Here is an 18,075-nt window from a genome sequence, read left to right as displayed (position 1 = left end):
AACACGTGGAACTCTACGTACGCTGCGCCTTGGTCCAGTTATTACGACGATCGTGACAATATCTGTCAAATAGTGCAGATGAAGGGGAGGAAACAAAAAGAGTACAGATTTTTTTGCAATTGAGCCATAGCCCCAGAAATAAAACACTTTTTCAGCATGTCCACTGTATGCAAGTTATAAACACAACTGCAATATATCTCTGACATGCGTTATCTAGCATGATTACATAAACGATACAAGAGTTCAATACAGTAAACAGCAGTGCTATAAAAGGCTTACTGTGCAGTTCACCTTCCACCACCAAGATGAAGAACCTGGTGCAGGTTCTCTCTCTATACCTGATGTGCCTCTATGGCTGTCTGTGTCAGGAATACGACCCACAGGATTTTATGCTTCTAGCAGGCCCTCTCACCAACCACTTGAGGATGGACTTGAGCACCAAACCCATTGATGCCTTTGACTGCAGTCATCCACTTCCCTTGGGCTCCAGACTCTACTTCCAGTATCTCCAGAGTCGGGGAGTAACTCACTTCAAAGTTCCCCTGTCCTGGGCTCAACTTTTGCCCACAGGTGACCCCAGCCAGCCCAGTCAGCCTGCATTGTCTTGCTACCGGACCTTCTTGGAACAGCTAGTGGAAGTAGGCCTCAAACCACTTGTTGTCTTGCATCGCTCTGCTTTACCGGAGGCCCTTCGATCCAGATACGGGGGCTGGGAAAGCGCAGAGCTGCCAGATGTATTTCAGCAATATGCTGAATTTGTTTTTCTGGCGTATGGAGAACTAGCACACTCTTGGGTGACACTGAGCCACCTTGAAGAGCTGAGGGATGAGGTGAATCTGCAGCTAAAACACGCTCTCCGTGCCCACGCCAACGTGTACCACCTCTACCATCAACTGTTTCCTGGCCAAGGTAAACCCTTAATTAGCATGTGGTAGAAGATATACATTATTCACAGGGTTTTGGGGAACAGTATACAGATTTAACAATACATGTACCTTTATTTTAAAAGAGTCCAATTGCAAGGGAGCCCTGCATGCACAAAATTGACAAAATACAATAACATACAAAGACACAAAATCACAAACACAGTTAAGAAAAACGATCACATTCCTCGGCAAAGAGGTCCCCAATCAACATTTTGAACTGCCCGAGGGGCATTAGTACATCCAGTTGTACTGAACTCTAGATGTATGGAACAATGGGGTGCAAAGAAACTAAAAGCTGAATTACCTAACTGAGGAGACCGAATGGATTTCTAGAGATCGCCATTCCTTAGACAGGGTATGGTAACTCATAAATCTAAAGGTTATTAACGCTGTGAGGTATTGGGAGTTTTTTTTTTTTAAAGAGCTTTATAACTAAAAGAGCCAGCCTACTTTCTGGTAAAGAATGCAGTGATGTGTTGCACCTGTCGCCCGCAAGAAATACTCCGACAGTATGTGGGTTCTTAGGAAGATCTTTAGTGCTACAAGGTGTTCTGAATAGTTTGGAACCGACACGTTTTCATAGCAAAGCGGCTTTAGATTTAGACAGATTTTGTCAAAATTGTTTCACAAAATATCAGTCAACCGGATGTGAAAGAGGTCAGTGACTGTGCCTCAATTATGTCCCATCCTTGACTTTTCTAGTACTATCATTCATGGTTGCGTGTATATTGTTTTCCTTATCAGAAGAGATTATTTCTGGCCAAGTGTTGTGAACGCCATTAGATAGCAAAGGTTAGGATCTGGGGAAAAGTGAAACACTGCATGGTCACACACACACACACACACACACACACACACACACACACACACACACACACACACACACCCCAGTGGAGGGTGGTGACCTGAAAAAGGGAGACCCAAGGTATAGGCGCTGAACGCACAGAGATGTCAAAATGTGTTTAATCTCTATCCAACAATGTCATCAAGCTTCTCAACACATCAGCCCTCTCCATTCTGTGCTCTCCTCTCAGGCGGCCATGTGTCGATTGGCGTAAGGGCCAGTGATGTTCCCATCCTTTACCAAAGCGAGGCTGCCATTAAGGTATGGGTACAGTACCTTTGACATTTTGGACAATTGAATGTGTCACAATGTCAGACTCCAAAGCAACAAAATGTGAAACCTGCACAGGGTTTATACTTTTCCCAATGCACCCACCGTATTGCTGTGATGGTGATAACATATTTCCCATTCAGGAGTCCCTTGATTTCCTGTCAGTGCAAATTGAATACGACTGCACCTCTAAATCAAACCTGGCAGAGGAGCTGAGAAGATTACAGGTAGTCTACTCTTCCATGTTCTGATAAAGTGTGTCTTAATGAAAGGAAGAACAGAGCCTCCACACAAAAGTGTATTTTATTACTGTCTTATCTTACCATCAATTATTACATGTCTAATTGCCAATATCCTTGTAAGTTATTGTAAACCGTGTGTGTGAAACTCATGTTTTACCCCAAAAATGGAAAACTGTGAATAATGGAGAATGTCCTAATATGATTTCTCTAATTTCGATGAAAACACACAACCATTAATCTGCAACTCATAATTGTCTCATAAAAGCCAGCCCCTGAATGACGATCCCTTTGTCATGTTTTAGAAGGCCAATGGGCAGATACCCATTGTGATTTACAAGATGAATATCAAAGGCTGTTCCTTCAGTCAATTCCAGCCACTCGGTAACATCCTGCAAGGTAAATCATGTGAAGCTGCACAAATGTACACACGCATGCTTTGTAGACCATCAGATTAATCACTGGTGTCTTGTATGATCGTACCATCCAACCTCAGTACAATGGTTAAAATTGTATTTGCTTACAGACAGTTCACCCGTACTCAAGTCTAGTGTCACGTTATAGACGTCTCTACACTGTCAAATAAACATGGTGGTGATGACATCTCAAAAACCAGATCGTGGATTCCTATCAAGAGAGGGATTTGTAGTAGTCACAATGCCAGAGACCATCATTTTATTGATGTTATCTCCACAAAGATTTTATCCAATATAAAATGTCATAGTCCAATTTGATTGTAAAGGCATTATGAAATTCTGACTTGTTGTTATCATGGTCCGGAGTACGCTGCAAAGTGCTTATCTAGCTAGTTAAAAGGGCAATCTGGTATTGGAACAACAACAAAGTGCTTATCTAGCTAGTTAAAAGGGCAATCTGGTATTGGAACAACAACAAAGTGGTTTTCCCACCACTTCTTTGGTAAACAGCTCTGGTATATGACGATGAGATGAAATTATAGTTCAGTTTAATGTTTGAAGCCATACAGTGTTCAAACCCTCCACCTCCAGCCTAGCTGTCTCAATTACCAACTCACTTAAAAACTGTGAGTATACCCTTTATAATTAATATATCCTTTATGGATTTTGCAAATATAGATCATATAAAATGTAACCCGATGTTCATATCAAATCGTTTTTTTGAGGAATTTGAAGAACAACCCCCTGTGATTGTGGTCTAAAATCTTTACAGTTCTGCGGAATGGGGACCTGCAAATTCTGGGATGTGACATGGTTGACTTGTTTGAGGAGCTGGATTTGGTGGACACTCTGAACAGGTACAAATACACTTGTCGTTTACATGCACTATTTGGAAATGTAGTAATAGATCAAATAGTCTACTATTAGCATAATGGAATATAAAAAGTCTGAATTAACCTTTTGTCTTTTTTGTATTTTAGTGTGAATTCATACCTCTGTATGTACAGTATTTACAGTGCTTTCAGAAAGTATTCACACCCCTTGACTTTTTCCACATTTTGTTGTGTTACAGCCTGAATTTAAAATGGATTAAATTGAGATTTTGTGTCACTGATCTACACAGCACAGTACCCCATAATATCAAAGTGGAAATGCTTACAAATGAATAAAACATGAATAGTTGAAATGGCTTGAGTCAATAAGCATTCAACTCTTTAATTATGGCAAGTTACGTTCAGGAGTAAAAATGTGCTGAGCAAGTCACATAATAAATTGCATGGAATCACTCTGTTGTGCAATAATATTGCTTAATAGGATTTTTAAATGAGTACCCCATCTCCGAACCCCACACATACAATTATCTGTAAGGTCCTTCAGTTTAGTTTAGTTTATTAATTCGAACATTTTAAAAAACAAGCACACATAAAACTTAAAAGCCATACATGCACATGAATAAAATCATTGAGGATAACACACAATAAAGTCTGGGACTGATTTCCATTGTGGTCCTCTTGAGACAAGATGGCTAGACAAGATCAAAAACAGTATGGCAGTGAAATAATAAAACAAAAACGAAGAAGAAGAACATCTATCTCATCATTCCAGTTACATCATAAGGGTTATTCATATGGGCACAGAAGACATCAAACATATTTTTACTTTATTTTTTAAAGCTGTCCAGAGAGAACGTTGTTTTATTAGGCAGAGGCAACTCATTCCATTCTGAGGCTCCAGTATACAGTTGATCAATGAATTTGAAGCACAGATTCAACCACAAGGACCAGGGAGGTTTTCAAATGGTTAGCAAAGAATCAACAGACCCAGTCACTACAAAGATACAGGCGCCCTTCATAACTCAGTTGCCGAAGAGGAAGGAACCCGCTCAGGGATTTCACCAATTGTGATTTTAAAACAGTGACAGAGTTTAATGGCTGTGGTAAAAGGAAAGGGAAAGGGGATACCTAGTCAGTTGTACAATTGAATGCCTTCAACTGAAATGTATTTTCCGCATTTTACCCAACCCCTCTGAATCCGAGAGGTGCGGGGGGCTGCCTTAATCGACATCCACGTCTTTGGCGCCCTGGGAACAGTCTGTTAAATGTCTTGCTCAGGGGCAGAATGACAGAGATAACTGAGAATGGATCAACAACACTGGAGTTACTCCACAATATTAACATAAATGAGAGAGCGAATTGAAGGAAGCCTGTACAGAATATAAAATATTCCACAACATGCATCCTGTTTTCAATAAGGCACTAAAGTAATACTGCAAAAAATGTGTCAAAGAAAGTAATTTTTGGTCATGAATACAAAACGTTATATTTGGGGCAAATTTTCAAGCATGGTGGTGGCTGCATCATGTTATGGGCATGCTTGTCATTGGCAAGGACTACGGAGTTTGAGCTAAGCACAGGAAAAATCCTAGAGGAAAACTTGGTTCAGTCTCTTTTCCAACAGACACTGGGAGACAAATTCACCTTTCAGCAGGACAATTACATTAAACACAAGGCCAAATATACACTGGAGTTGCTTACCAAGATGACATTGAATGTTAGAGTGGCCGAGTTATGGATTTGACTTAAATTGGCTTGAAAATCTATGGCAAGACTTGAAAATAGCTGTCTAGTAACGATCAACAACCAACTTGACAGAGCTTGAAGAATGTTTTAAAGAATAAATGGGCAAATATTGTACAATCCAGCTCTTATAGAATTACCCAGAAAGACTCAAAACTGTAATTGCTGCCAAAGGCGATTCTAACATGTATTGACTCAGGGGGTTCAATACTTATCTAATCAAGATATATTAGTCTTTTATTTACCACTTTGACATAAGAGTATTTTGTGTAGATTGTTGACAAAAAAATGGCAAATCAATTTTAATCCCACTTTGTAACAAAACAAAATGTTCAAAAAGTCAAGGGGTGTGAATACTTTCTTAACGGCACTGTATTTAATGTTGCTCTTCACCTCTCTTGCTCGGCTAGTCTTTCAGAGCACACTGGGGATGCACTGTCAGTAAACTACCAGAGAGTGTGGGATAAGTTTGGAACTCAGACCATTTCCGAGCGGGACATCTTCCTGAATGAGTCTTTTCCTGATGGCTTCCAGTGGGCCACTTCCAGTGAGTCCTTTAAAGTCGAGGGTGGCTGGTCTGAGCATGGGAAGGGTGAGACCCTTTGGGACCGCTTTGGCCATGAGCACCAAGCCTTTGAGAATCAGACTGCAGACCTGGCTTGTGACAGTTACCATAAAGTGGACTATGACGTCTACCTCCTGAGAGGTCTACTTGTCAAAACCTACCAGTTCTCTATCTCCTGGGCCCGCATTTTCCCCTCTGGCCACTGGGGGAGCCACTCTGAGAAAGGTGCACTTTACTATGACAGCCTGATCAACGCGCTGATAGAGGCGGGTATAGAACCTGCTGTGACCCTGCACCACTGGGATCTTCCCCAGGCACTCCAGGACTATGGAGGCTGGACCAATGTTTCCATTGCAGAAGCCTTTAGAGACTATGCCGACTTCTGCTTCTTCAGGTTTGGAGATAGGGTTAGGACCTGGAACACTTTCAGTAGCCCCTGGGTGATTAGCCATGCTGGGTACGGTACCGGTCAGCATCCCCCTGGAATAAAGGACTATGTGGTTGCCTCCTACCAGGTGAGAGAACTAGCATCACTCCTTTTCCTATAGCCCTTTGTTGACTTTGTGAATTGTAATTATTATTTCTTTGATGATTTTGATCCTTTGTGCCCCCCCCCCCCCCAAAAAAAAGGTGACTCACAACATGCTCAAGTCTCACGCTGAAGCCTGGCATGTTTACAATGACAAGTACCGGAAGGACCAGGGAGGCAAAGTAGGCATTGCCCTGGACTCCAACTGGGCTGAGCCTCCAAGCTCCTCTTCCAAGCCTGAAGATGTAGTGGCTGCAGACCGCTACCTGCAGTTCATGCTGGGATGGTTCGCCCATCCCATTTTTGTGGATGGGGACTACCCACCCTTGCTAAAGTCTCAGATTGAGCAGAAAAGGCGGGATTGTTCCCTCTCTGTGCCTGCCATACTCCCTTTCTTCACTGCAGCAGAGAGTAAGCGAATTCGCGGAACGGCAGATTTCCTGGGGCTCAACCACTACACCTCTCGCCTGGTCAACGCCAGTGATGGTGGCTGCGTGCCTGGACCAGAGGGGGTGGGAGACTTCAAAGCTCATGTGGACCACGCCTGGCCTTCTACGGAGTCTGACTGGATACACTCTGCACCCTGGGGTCTCCGTAGGCTGCTCAACTATGTTTCTGCAGAGTATCTGAATGTCACTAAGGTGCCCGTCTACATAACTGGAAATGGGATACCCACAAGGTACAGCGGAGACACTATCAATGACACGGAGCGTACAGAGTACTTAAAGGGTTACATCAACGAAGCACTGAAAGGTAAGTCTCTGGAATGTGTTAGACCAGGGGTCACCTAGCCTAGTACAGAAGGAGTGTTTTGAGACTGTAAGAATGATTGTTTATAAGGATTGTTTACCAGGATGACTTTGGTTGACTTTCAACAGCGATCCATCTGGATGGAGTGGATGTGCAGCGGTTCACTGTGCAGTCACTGATGGACGGGTTTGAGGGGCCAAAGGGCTACAGCCAAAGGTTTGGTTTGCACTATGTCAACTTTGAAGACCCTAACAGGCCCAGAACCCCAAAGCAGTCAGCCTATTTCTACTCTGATATTATCAAGAGAAATGGGTTTGCTGATACAAGAGAAAGAAGTCCACAACAAGAACCAAAGTTTCAAACCGTTATGCGGCAACCCACTCTGCCCCTGTCCGAGGTTCCCTCCAGTTCCAAGGTTGTCTGGGAGAAGTTCTCCAGTCAGTCCAATTTCCAGAGGAAGCTCTACCACTACGGCACCTTTCCAACGGGCTTCCAATGGGGCGTGACGTCCTCAGCCTATCAGATAGAAGGTGGCTGGAATGTTGACGGAAAGGGTGCAAGTGTATGGGATACCTTCACCCACAAGCCTGGCAGTATTACCGAAGATGCCAATGGTGACATAGCCTGTGACAGTTACCACCGACTAGAGGAAGACCTGTACATGCTAAGGGCCCTAAGGGTTAAGACCTACCGATTCTCCCTGTCCTGGTCCAGGATCTTTCCCGATGGTCGGCGCAATTCCTTGAACCAGAAGGGTGTTAACTACTACAACAGGCTCATTAACGGCCTACTAGCTTATAACATAACCCCCATGGTGACACTCTACCACTGGGACCTCCCTCAAGCCCTGCAGGACCTTGATGGCTGGGACAACATCCAGATGGTTGAGATCTTTAACGACTTCTGTGACTTCTGTTTTTCCACCTTTGGGAAGCGCGTAAAGTTTTGGTTGACCTTCAACCAACCCTATACCATTGCATGGTCAGGATACGGTCTGGGGCAGATCCCCCCAAATGTCAGGAAGCCTGGGGATGCACCATATAGAGTCGCTCATAACCTTCTAAAGGCACATGCCACGGTGTACCACACCTATGACAAGAAATACCGCAAATCCCAAGGCGGTCTGGTCTCCATCGCCCTCAACGCAAACTGGGCTGAGCCCAAAGATGTCAACATCCCCCGGGAAGTCATGGCTGCAGACCGTGCCCTGCAGTTTCAGCTTGGCTGGTTCGCTCACCCAATCTTCAAAACCGGTGATTACCCCGACGCCATGAAGTGGCAGGTGGGCAACAAGAGTGAGCTCCAAGGCCTGCCAGATTCCAGGCTCCCCACGTTCACCAATGAGGATAAGGCCTACATCAGAGGTACTGCTGATGTCTTCTGTATAAATGCTTATACCACTAAGGTGATACGTCAAGTAACTGCCAGGCTTAGTCCTCAGTCCTATTATAACGACCAGGATGTTGGAGAGGAGGAGGAGGGTGATTCCCCCACAACTGCCATCAAAGGGCAGAGGGCTGTAGCATGGGGCTTACGGAGACTCCTCAACTGGATCAAGGAGGAGTATGGAGATCCAGAGATTTATGTCACAGAGAATGGAGTTCCTTCGGCTCCAAAGACCACAGTGGATGACACTGACAGAATATTCTACTACAAAACCTACATCGATGAGGCTTTGAAAGGTAAGATATAATGATATATTTCCCTACAAGTTGCTAATTTCACCTTCAAGAGGTGGTGGGAGGTTGGGGGGACTTTGTACTATGTCACTGACTATAACGCCTTCTAATTGCATCGATGAATGAGTACAAACTGAGCAGAATACCAAGGGGCAAGCAAATGCAGCTTACTTTGCTTGGAATTTCCAACATTTGCTGTAAAAAAAAAAAGTAATCTTCCAAAAGTAAATCTTCTCTCATGTCCCCTTAGCCCATGACCTGGATGGTGTAAAGGTGAGGGGTTACAGTGTCTCATCTCTTATGGACTCTTTTGAGTGGCTCAATGGGTACACAGTGGGCTTTGGTCTCCACCATGTGGACTTTACTCACCCAAGCCGACCCAGGACGCCCAAACGTTCAGCCCACTACTACTATCAAGTCATGAGGGACAACGGTTTCCCTCAATCCGAGGATGGTACACCCATTTATGGAAACTTCCGTAAAGATTTCATCTGGAGCACAGCAACAGCATCTTACCAGGTGACTGCTCACTGAAAACAATTTTGAAAAGTCAAATGCCAATAAAAGCACCACAATATGTTTACCTTGTCATTTTATATCTCTTGTCCAGATTGAGGGGGGCTGGAGAGCAGATGGAAAGGGCCTCAGTATCTGGGATAAGTTTGCCCACACTCCTCTTAGAGTGTTCAATGATGACACAGGAGATATTGCCTGTGATAGTTATAATAAGGTGGAGGAGGATGTGGCTATGCTGAGGAGGCTGAAGGTGACCCACTACCGCTTCTCTATATCCTGGTCCAGGGTGCTCCCCGATGGCACCACCAAAAACATCAACGAGGCTGGCCTCAACTACTACCGTAGACTGGTTGACGCACTTCTCATTGCCAACATACAGCCTCATGTGAGTTTAGTGGCCATGAAGACATGCTCATGACTGGGATAATATGTCATTTACTATATCAAAGGGAGTTAATTACACATGCACTTTGAAAAACCTGAATTGACACATTGAACCCCTGGGGTAAATAATCGTTTCCTCTCTTGGTGAATGTTCCTCTCTCCAGATTACCCTCTACCACTGGGACCTCCCTCAGGCTCTGCAGGATGTGGGGGGCTGGGAGAACGACAGCATCATTGACCGATTCAGAGAATATGCTGATTTTATCTTCACTCACCTTGGAGACAAAGTGAAGTTCTGGATCACCATCAATGAGCCTTACAATATAGCCAATATTGGCCACGGCTATGGAGCTGCCGCCCCAGGTACTACCTCTTTAGTTCAGACTAAACAAATATGCATTTGGCTTGTATTTGCCAAACAATTGTTGACCGTTTTCAGTGTGTGTCTGTAGTAACAGGAAACAATCGTATCGTTGAAATGCTAAATAGCTTCCAAATACAATAGCTTTAAAAAGAGAATCTAAAGCAAAAAAAAAATATTTCGACCCCGTAAAAGAACTGTAGAAAGAGATCGTATTTATTTAAGTGTCTTCAAGATGCAGTTAAAATATTAATCCTTCTATGGCCAGGCATTAGCTTCAGACCTGGCACACTGCCCTACATAGTGGGCCACAACCTCATCAAAGCCCATGCCGAAGCCTGGCACCTGTACAACGATAACTACCGCACCAAGCAGGGTGGCCTTATCTCCATCACCATCAACTCAGACTGGTCAGAGCCACGGAACCCCTACAAGCAGGAGGACGTAGAAGCTGCCCGGCGCGTTGTTCAGGTACAGTCTAATGCCTCGCATTGCATCAGTCATCAAAATTCTCTCCACTACATCAGTGAAACTATAGTGTAGTATCCTGTGTTAAACATAACCATGTATGTAGAATTCCTGTATAGTATGTACCACATTTCCCATATTTGGCACAGTACACAAAAGGCCTCAATGATGGTCCAAACAAACATCGTACTAAAGAGTTACATGAAGAGTGACTATGTTCTTTTTCTGTCGTTTCCCAGCTTATTCAGTGACACTATTGGTTCCTTTCTCCTGTTGCAGTTCTATATCGGCTGGTTTGCCCACCCTATATTCAATGGAGACTACAGTGACACAATGAAGACAATCATTCGAGAGAGGAGCCTAGCAGCAGGCCTATCTAAATCACGGTAAGATAAATATTTATTCGTAGTGCTCATTTTAAAAAGCCATAGAAGAATTTGCATTCATTCTGAGGAAATGATATGACTCAAACCCTAAATATAAAATAAAGAATTAGTGATTCACAGATAAAACGCTCTGAACTGGCTATATGATACACATATGGTCAACTGGCTATGAACTTTTTTTTACAGGCTTCCTGAGTTTTCCCCTGCAGAGATCCAGAGGGTCAAAGGTACATATGATTATTTTGGGTTCAACCACTACACAACTGTCCTGGCATTCCCTGTTGCGTATGGGAACCTACAGCACTACGATGCAGACAGGTGAGAAATCAGCCATAAGAGTCTACACTATACAGGACATAACTGAAAATATTTATTTCATAGTTAGATGTCAACCTGTAAGTGCTATATATAGTTTATGAATGTATTATAGTTCTTCTGTACGTCCTTGTTTCAAATTGATGTCCTGTTCCATTTCCAAACCCATATTTAATTAAATTAAATATTCTGTCATTTTACTGTGTGTATTAGGGGCGCTGGGACGATTGCTGATCGCACCTGGCTGGACTCTGGCTCTAGCTGGCTGAAGGTTTCCCCATTTGGATTCCGCAAGATCCTCAACTTCATCAAGGAGGAGTACGGCAACCCACCCATCATCATCACAGAGAATGGGATCTCGACGCGAGGGCCAGTGGATCTGAACGATGTCCACAGGATTCACTATTATGAGAATTACATCAATCAGCTCCTCAAAGGTAATATGCCACAATAACAAGGAAGTATTTCTACATTTGACAGTATGAAATGTAATTTACAAGTGAAACACCATCTTTAATGTTTTGGAAAACATTCCCACAACCTAATGAAATGTTCTGTGAACCTTTATAGAGACACATTTGGTTTTCTCCTCTCTTTTCAGCATATTTGCTGGATGGGGTGGATATTCGAGGCTACACAGCCTGGTCTCTGATGGACAATCTAGAGTGGGCCACTGGCTTCTCAGAGAGATTCGGCCTGTTCTATGTGAACCGTTCTGACTCCAAACTTCCACGAGTAGCCAAGAACTCTGTTGCCCGCTATGCCACCATCATCACCTGCAATGGATTCCCTGACCCCACTCTGGGGCCTCACGAGTGTTTGAATCCTGAGCCCGAAGGTAGAGTGACAACATGGTCAATCTCAGTGGATGCAACAGTGCATTTCAGATGGGGAAAAACATGTTTAAAGTGATTGATAATTCTGTATGTCTTACACACACACACCATATCACACCTGCGAACCATAAAAGTTATCACACAAACTTAAAAAAGACAGACATTTATTGGAAGGGTTTTTATAAACTCCTTCAAGATTTTTTAAAGAGGAGTCTACACATTTTGAACTTTGCACTGCTTAAGTGCAGTGGTCATTGTAAACAAAAGGATGTCATTATGTTATCAAGGCACAAGGCGAGACCCAGATGCAGACACAGGAGTCAGATGGTTGGAGTCTTACAATGTTTAATAATCCAAAGGGGCAGGCAAGAGAATTGTTGTGGACAGACAAAAGGTCAAAACCAGAACAGAGTCCAGGAGGTACAGAGTGGCAGACAGGCTCGTGGTCAAGGCAGGCAGAATGGTCAGGCAGGCGGGTACAGAGTCCAGAAACAGGCAAGGGTCAAAACCAGGAGGACTAGAAAAAGGAGAATAGCAAAAAGGAGTACGGGAAAAACACGCTGGTTGACTTGATTAAACATACAAGAAGAACTGGCACAGAGAGACAGGAAACACAGGGATAAATACACTGGGGAAAATAAGTGACGCCTGGAGGGAGCGGAGACAATCACAGGAACAGGTGAAACAGATTAGGGCGTGACACAAACACAATTTTATGTTCATATCTGGCATATTTTCTTTGTGTGTCAGAAAACCTAAAGTATTTACTACTCTATTCCCATAGAGAAAGTAGGTGTCCTGAGATTTATAGATAAACAGTGGCTTGCGAAAGTATTCAACCCTCTTGGCATTTTTCCTATTTTGTTGCCTTACGACCTGGAATTAAAATAGATTTTTGGAGGGGTTGTATCATTTGATTTACACAACATGCCTACCACCTTGAAGATGCAAAATATTTTTTATTGTGAAACAAACAAGAAATAAGACCAAAAAAATGGAAAACTTGAGCGTGCATAACTATTCACCCCCCAAAGTCAATACTTGGTAGAGCCACCTTTTGCAGCAATTACGGCTGCAAGTCTCTTGGGGTATGTCTCTATAAGCTTGGCACATCTAGCCACTGGGATTGTTGCCCATTCATCAAGGCAAAACTGCTCCAGCTCTTTCAAGTTGGATGGGTTGCGCTGGTGTACAGCAATCTTGTCATTATGCACACATGGCCCCTATTCCCAGTGATTAGTAATTGCATAAGTGTGCCCTTGGTTTACCAGTGTCCGGTCGATTATAGTTACTTTGTCCGTTGGTGCGTGTGAGTACCTGTGCTGTGTGTTTTGGCTTTCGTACCATTGTGGATTGCGCAGATGATTACAGGTCTCATCCCGTGTGATAATCATTGTGCACGTGTGTTATTTATTCAAGGTACTCCTCGCTCTTTTGTTTGTGTTTCAACCCTGTGTTTTTGTATCGTGTTTGTTTGGTCTTCGATGCGTGTCTTTACACGGCACGCCTCATTCCTTCGTCGATAAACGTGAATCCGACCATCACCCCTGGTGAGACAAAACCGCGACTCGCCAGTGAAGCGCACTTTTTGCTAGTCTTGTCTGGTCCAATGACGGTGGGTTTGTGCCCATAGGCGAAGTTGTTGCCGGTGATGTCTGGTGAGGACCTGCCTTACAACAGGCCTACAAGCCCTCAGTCCAGCCTCTCTCAACCTATTTCGGACAGTCTGAGCACTGATGGAGGGATTGTGCGTACCTTGTGTAACTCGGGCAGTTGTTGTTGCTGTACCAGTTGCTGTACCAGTCCCGAAGGTGTGATGTTCAGATGTACCGATCCTCTGCAGGTGTTGTTGCACATGGTCTGTCACTGCAAGGACGATCAGCTGTTCGTCCTGTCTCCCTGTAGCACTGTCTTAGGCCCTGGCCGCATCTGCAGTCCTCATGCCTCCTTGCAGTATGCCTAAGGCACGTTCACGCAGATGAGCAGGGACCCTGGACAACTATCTTTTGGTGTTTTTTCAGAGTCAGTAGAAAGGCCTCTTTAGTGTCCTAAGTATTCATAACTGTGACCTTAATTGACTCAAATGATGTCAATTAGCCTATCAGAAGCTTCTAAAGCCATGACATTTTCTGGAATTTTCCAAGCTGTTTAAAGTCACAGTCAACTTAGTGTATGTAAACTTCTGACCCACTTGAATTGTGATGCTGTGAATTAAGTGAAATAATCTGTCTTCAAACAATTGTTGGAGAAATTACTTGTCATGCACAAAGTAGATGTCCTGGCCGACTTGCCAAAACTACAGTTTGTTAACAAGAAATTTGTGGAGTGGTTGAAAAACGAGTTTTAATGACTCCAACCTAAGTGTATGTCAACTTTTGACTTCAACTGTAGCTTTTTCCTTGATGGCCAAAAAGCTCAATTTTAGTCTCATCTGACCAGAGTACCATCTTCCATATGTTTGGGGAGTCTCCCACATGCCTTTTGGCGAACACCAAATGAGTTTGCTTATTTTTTTCTTGAATCAATTGCTTTTTTTCTGGCCACTCTTCCATAAAGCCCAGCGCTGTGGAGTGTACGGCTTAAAGTGGTCCTATGGACAGATACTTCAATCTCCGCTGTGGAGCTTTGCAGCTCCTTCTGGGTTATCTTTGCTCTCTTTGTAGCCTCTCTGATTGATGCCCTCCTTGCCTGGTCCATGAGTTTTGGTGGTCGGCCCTCTCTTGGCAGGTTTGTTGTGGTGCCATATTCTTTCCATTTCTTAATAATGGATTTAATGGTGCTCCGTGGGATGTTCAAAGTTTCGGATATTTTTGTAACCCAACCCTGATCTGTACTTCTCCACAACTTTGTCCCTGACCTGTTTAGAGAGCTCGTTGGTCTTCATGCTGCCGCTTGCTTGGTGCCTTTCAGAACAGGTGCAAATATACTGAGCTCATGTGACAGATCATGTGACACTTAGATTGCACACAGGTGGACTGTATTTAACGAATCATGTGACTTTTGAAGGTAATTGGTTGCACCAGATCTTATTATGGGGCTTCATAGCAAAGGGGTTGAATACATAAGCACGCACCACTTTTCCATTTTTTTTTGTGTTTGTTCTTTTGAAACAAGTTATTTCTTTCATTTCACTTCACCAATTTGGACTATTTTGTGAATGTCCATTACATGAAATCCAAATAAAAATCTATTTAAATTACAGGTTGAAATGCAACAAAATAGGAAAAACGCCAAGGGGGATGAATACTTTTGCAAGGCAATGTATGCACTGATATCAGGGGCAGCAGGTAGCCTAACAGTGTTGGGCCAGTAACCGAAAGGTCACTGGTTCAAATACACAGGCTGACAAGGTGAAAAATCTGTCAATATGCCCTTGAACACATTGTTTTACAGGGTCAGCCATAGTAGTACAGCACCCCCGGATACAACAGGTGTAGTAGACCTTATGTAAGCATTTCACGATAAGGTCTGTTGTATTTGGCGCATGTGACATATACAATTTCATTTTATTTTTATTTTCTTAACCCTACATTTGCTCCAGGGGTGCTGTACTACTATGGCTGACCCTGTAAAACAACACATTTGACAGCACCTATCCTGTGTATGCGACAATAAATCATGCATTTGTTTTGCAACCAAAGGACTATCTCCTTAAATGTTTCCTTGTCGTGTTGTGATGCGTTTTCATAAAAGTAATGACACCCTTTTGTTGTTTACAAGGAAGTTCAGAATGGGGAAATGCACTTGATTTTCAAGCTTACCGATACATCTGAACACGTTGTCTGATTCATTTCAATGAATTTATTCTCTTACCCCAGGAACGAGTGCACCCTCCACCTCCTCGCCTATCTTACCAGTCAAGAACGTGAGCTTCCTCGGTATGGAGCTGTCATCTGGCAGTGCTGAGGTAGCCCTCTACAGCGTCTTTGCTCTCGCCATTACGGGTGTCCTCTCAGTCATCGCTGTAACCTATCTGTACCGGAAGTCAGACAGATCCTCTGTGGATTCTGTGAGGATGGAGAAACTCTGAACACATAAAGAGTGCGAGAAGCCTCTGCCCCCATCCAACATAAATGTCTCATTGTCTCTGTTTCTAAAATAATCTGTCAATACTCAACCTGAAAAGTGCCTGTCTATTTGTGGTATAAGAAAATAAGTTGTTGCTTATATATCTGATGAATCATTTGTGTCTGCACCAAACATTGCCTTCTTATTTTAAGAAATAAAGGACTAACTTCTGAAGTATTTCCAGTCTCTGGTCATTATAATCAGTTGTCCAATAGAGGACGCTGTTGCATCAGATCCTCTGGTCTTTAGATTAGATTGGGTGTTTACAATACAGTTGTTCCTCCTTTAATGTCACAGTGTATACTCGATTTCATCAACGCAATCAGAAGGCATTTTAGTCAGTGACATTCTACAAAGTCCCAGGTCCCCCTCCCAGCACCAATAAAAGTGCAATGCAAATAATGTAGTCATTGATGTCTACAAAATATCTTTATTAGTCAAGCAACTAAACAGCCAAACTATAATTTAAAGGTCAGACAGGATTGTGTCGTCAATGCACAGATCTAGGGAAGGGTACCCAAACATTTCTGCAGCATTGAAGGTTTCCCAAGAACACAGTGGTCTCCATCATTCTTAAATAGAAGAAGTTTGGAACCACCAAGACTCTTCCTAGAGCTGGCCGCCCAGCCAAACTGAGCAATCGGGGGAGAAGGGCCAATCAGGGAAGTGACCAAGAACCCGATGGTCACCTCTGACAGAGCTCCAGAGTTCCTCTGTGGAGACGGGAGGGCCTTCCAGAAGGATAACAATCTCTGCAGCCCTCCACAAGGTGGTAGAGTGGCCAGACGGAAGCCACTCCTCAGTAAAAGACACATGAATGCCCGCTTGGAGTTTGCCAAAAGGCACCCAAAGGACTCTCAGACCATGAGAAACAAGATTCTCTCGTCTGATGAAACCAAGATTGAACTCTTTGGTTTGAATGCCAATCGTCGCGTTTGGAGGAAACCTGCAACCACCCCTGTGAAACATGGTGGTGGCAGCATCATGCTGTGGGGATGTTTTTCAACAGCAGGGACTGGGAGACTAGTCAGGATAGAGGTAATGATGAACGGAGCAAAGTACAAAGAGATCCTTGATAAAAACTTGCTCCAGATCACTCAAGAACTCAGACTGGGGCGAAGGTTCACCTTCCAACAGGACAACAACCCTAAGCATACAGCCAAGACAACGCAGGAGTGACTTTGGGACAAGTCTCTGAATATCCTTGAGTGGCCCAGCCAGAGCCCGGACTTGAACCCAATCAAACATCTCTGGAGAGACCTGAAAATAGCTGTGCAGCGATGTTCCCCATCCAACCTGACAGAGCTTAAGAGGATCTGCAGAGAAGAATGGGAGAAACTCCCCAAATAAAGGTTTGCCAAGCTTGTAGCATCATACCCACGAAGACTCGAGGCTGTAATAAAGTATTGTGCTTCAACAAAGTACTGAGTAAAGGGTATGAATATGTCTGTAAATGTACTAAATAACCACAATATCTTGGGGAAAGAGAGTGATAAGCTCTGGTTGTGTACTATCCGTAGGAACAAAAAAATCTGTATTTATGAGATCCATAGGGAGGATATTAAGGGATCCCTTCACCCCCATTCCCGCTTGAATCCCGTTAACGGGATTGATTTGACAACATCCAGTGAAATTGCAGCGCGCCAAATTCAAAAACAGAAATACTCATAATAAGAATTCATAAAACATACAAGTGTTATACATCAAAATACAGCTTAACTTTTTAAGAATCAGTGTCAGATTTCAAAAAGGCTTTACGGCGAAAGCAGACCATGCGATTATTTGAGGACAGCGCCCCGCATACCAACACATGAAAATCATATTTCAACCAGGTTGGTGCTACACAAGTCAGAAATAATGATATAATTCATGCCTCACCTTTGAAGATCTTCTTCTGTTGGCACTCCAAAATGTCCCAGAAACATCACAAATGGTCCTTTTGTTCGA

The 18,075-nt window shown here is 43.5% G+C and overlaps 1 protein-coding gene across 1 annotated transcript; it reads left to right on the top strand.

Moving 5' to 3' along the window:
* The first annotated feature begins 286 nt into the window (after positions 1-286).
* Positions 287-16,273, top strand: LOC129821384 (lactase/phlorizin hydrolase-like). The gene is made up of 17 exons (XM_055879011.1): positions 287-909; positions 1,961-2,031; positions 2,184-2,267; positions 2,585-2,678; positions 3,468-3,552; positions 5,682-6,351; positions 6,467-7,118; positions 7,244-8,797; positions 9,045-9,313; positions 9,405-9,695; positions 9,859-10,057; positions 10,324-10,526; positions 10,803-10,909; positions 11,096-11,227; positions 11,438-11,661; positions 11,826-12,062; positions 15,879-16,273. The coding sequence occupies exons 1-17, from the start codon at positions 306-308 to the stop codon at positions 16,088-16,090; spliced, it is 5,688 nt and encodes a 1,895-aa protein (XP_055734986.1). The 5' UTR covers positions 287-305; the 3' UTR covers positions 16,091-16,273.
* The last annotated feature ends 1,802 nt before the right edge of the window (positions 16,274-18,075 follow it).

The sequence above is a fragment of the Salvelinus fontinalis genome, chromosome 23 (assembly GCF_029448725.1).
Source record: "Salvelinus fontinalis isolate EN_2023a chromosome 23, ASM2944872v1, whole genome shotgun sequence".
In the NCBI taxonomy this organism is placed as follows: domain Eukaryota; kingdom Metazoa; phylum Chordata; class Actinopteri; order Salmoniformes; family Salmonidae; genus Salvelinus; species Salvelinus fontinalis.
Note: the sequence above shows the minus strand (reverse complement) of the source record. Positions and strands in the feature narration are given on the sequence as shown.

Coding starts and splice junctions, on each gene's coding strand:
- LOC129821384 (XM_055879011.1), top strand. CDS start 306: ATGAAGAACCTGGTGCAGGTTCTCTCTCTATACCTGATGTGCCTCTAT. Junction 910..1,960: donor TCAACTGTTTCCTGGCCAAG/GTAAACCCTTAA, acceptor CTCTCCTCTCAG/GCGGCCATGTGTCGATTGGC. Junction 12,063..15,878: donor TTTGAATCCTGAGCCCGAAG/GTAGAGTGACAA, acceptor CTCTTACCCCAG/GAACGAGTGCACCCTCCACC.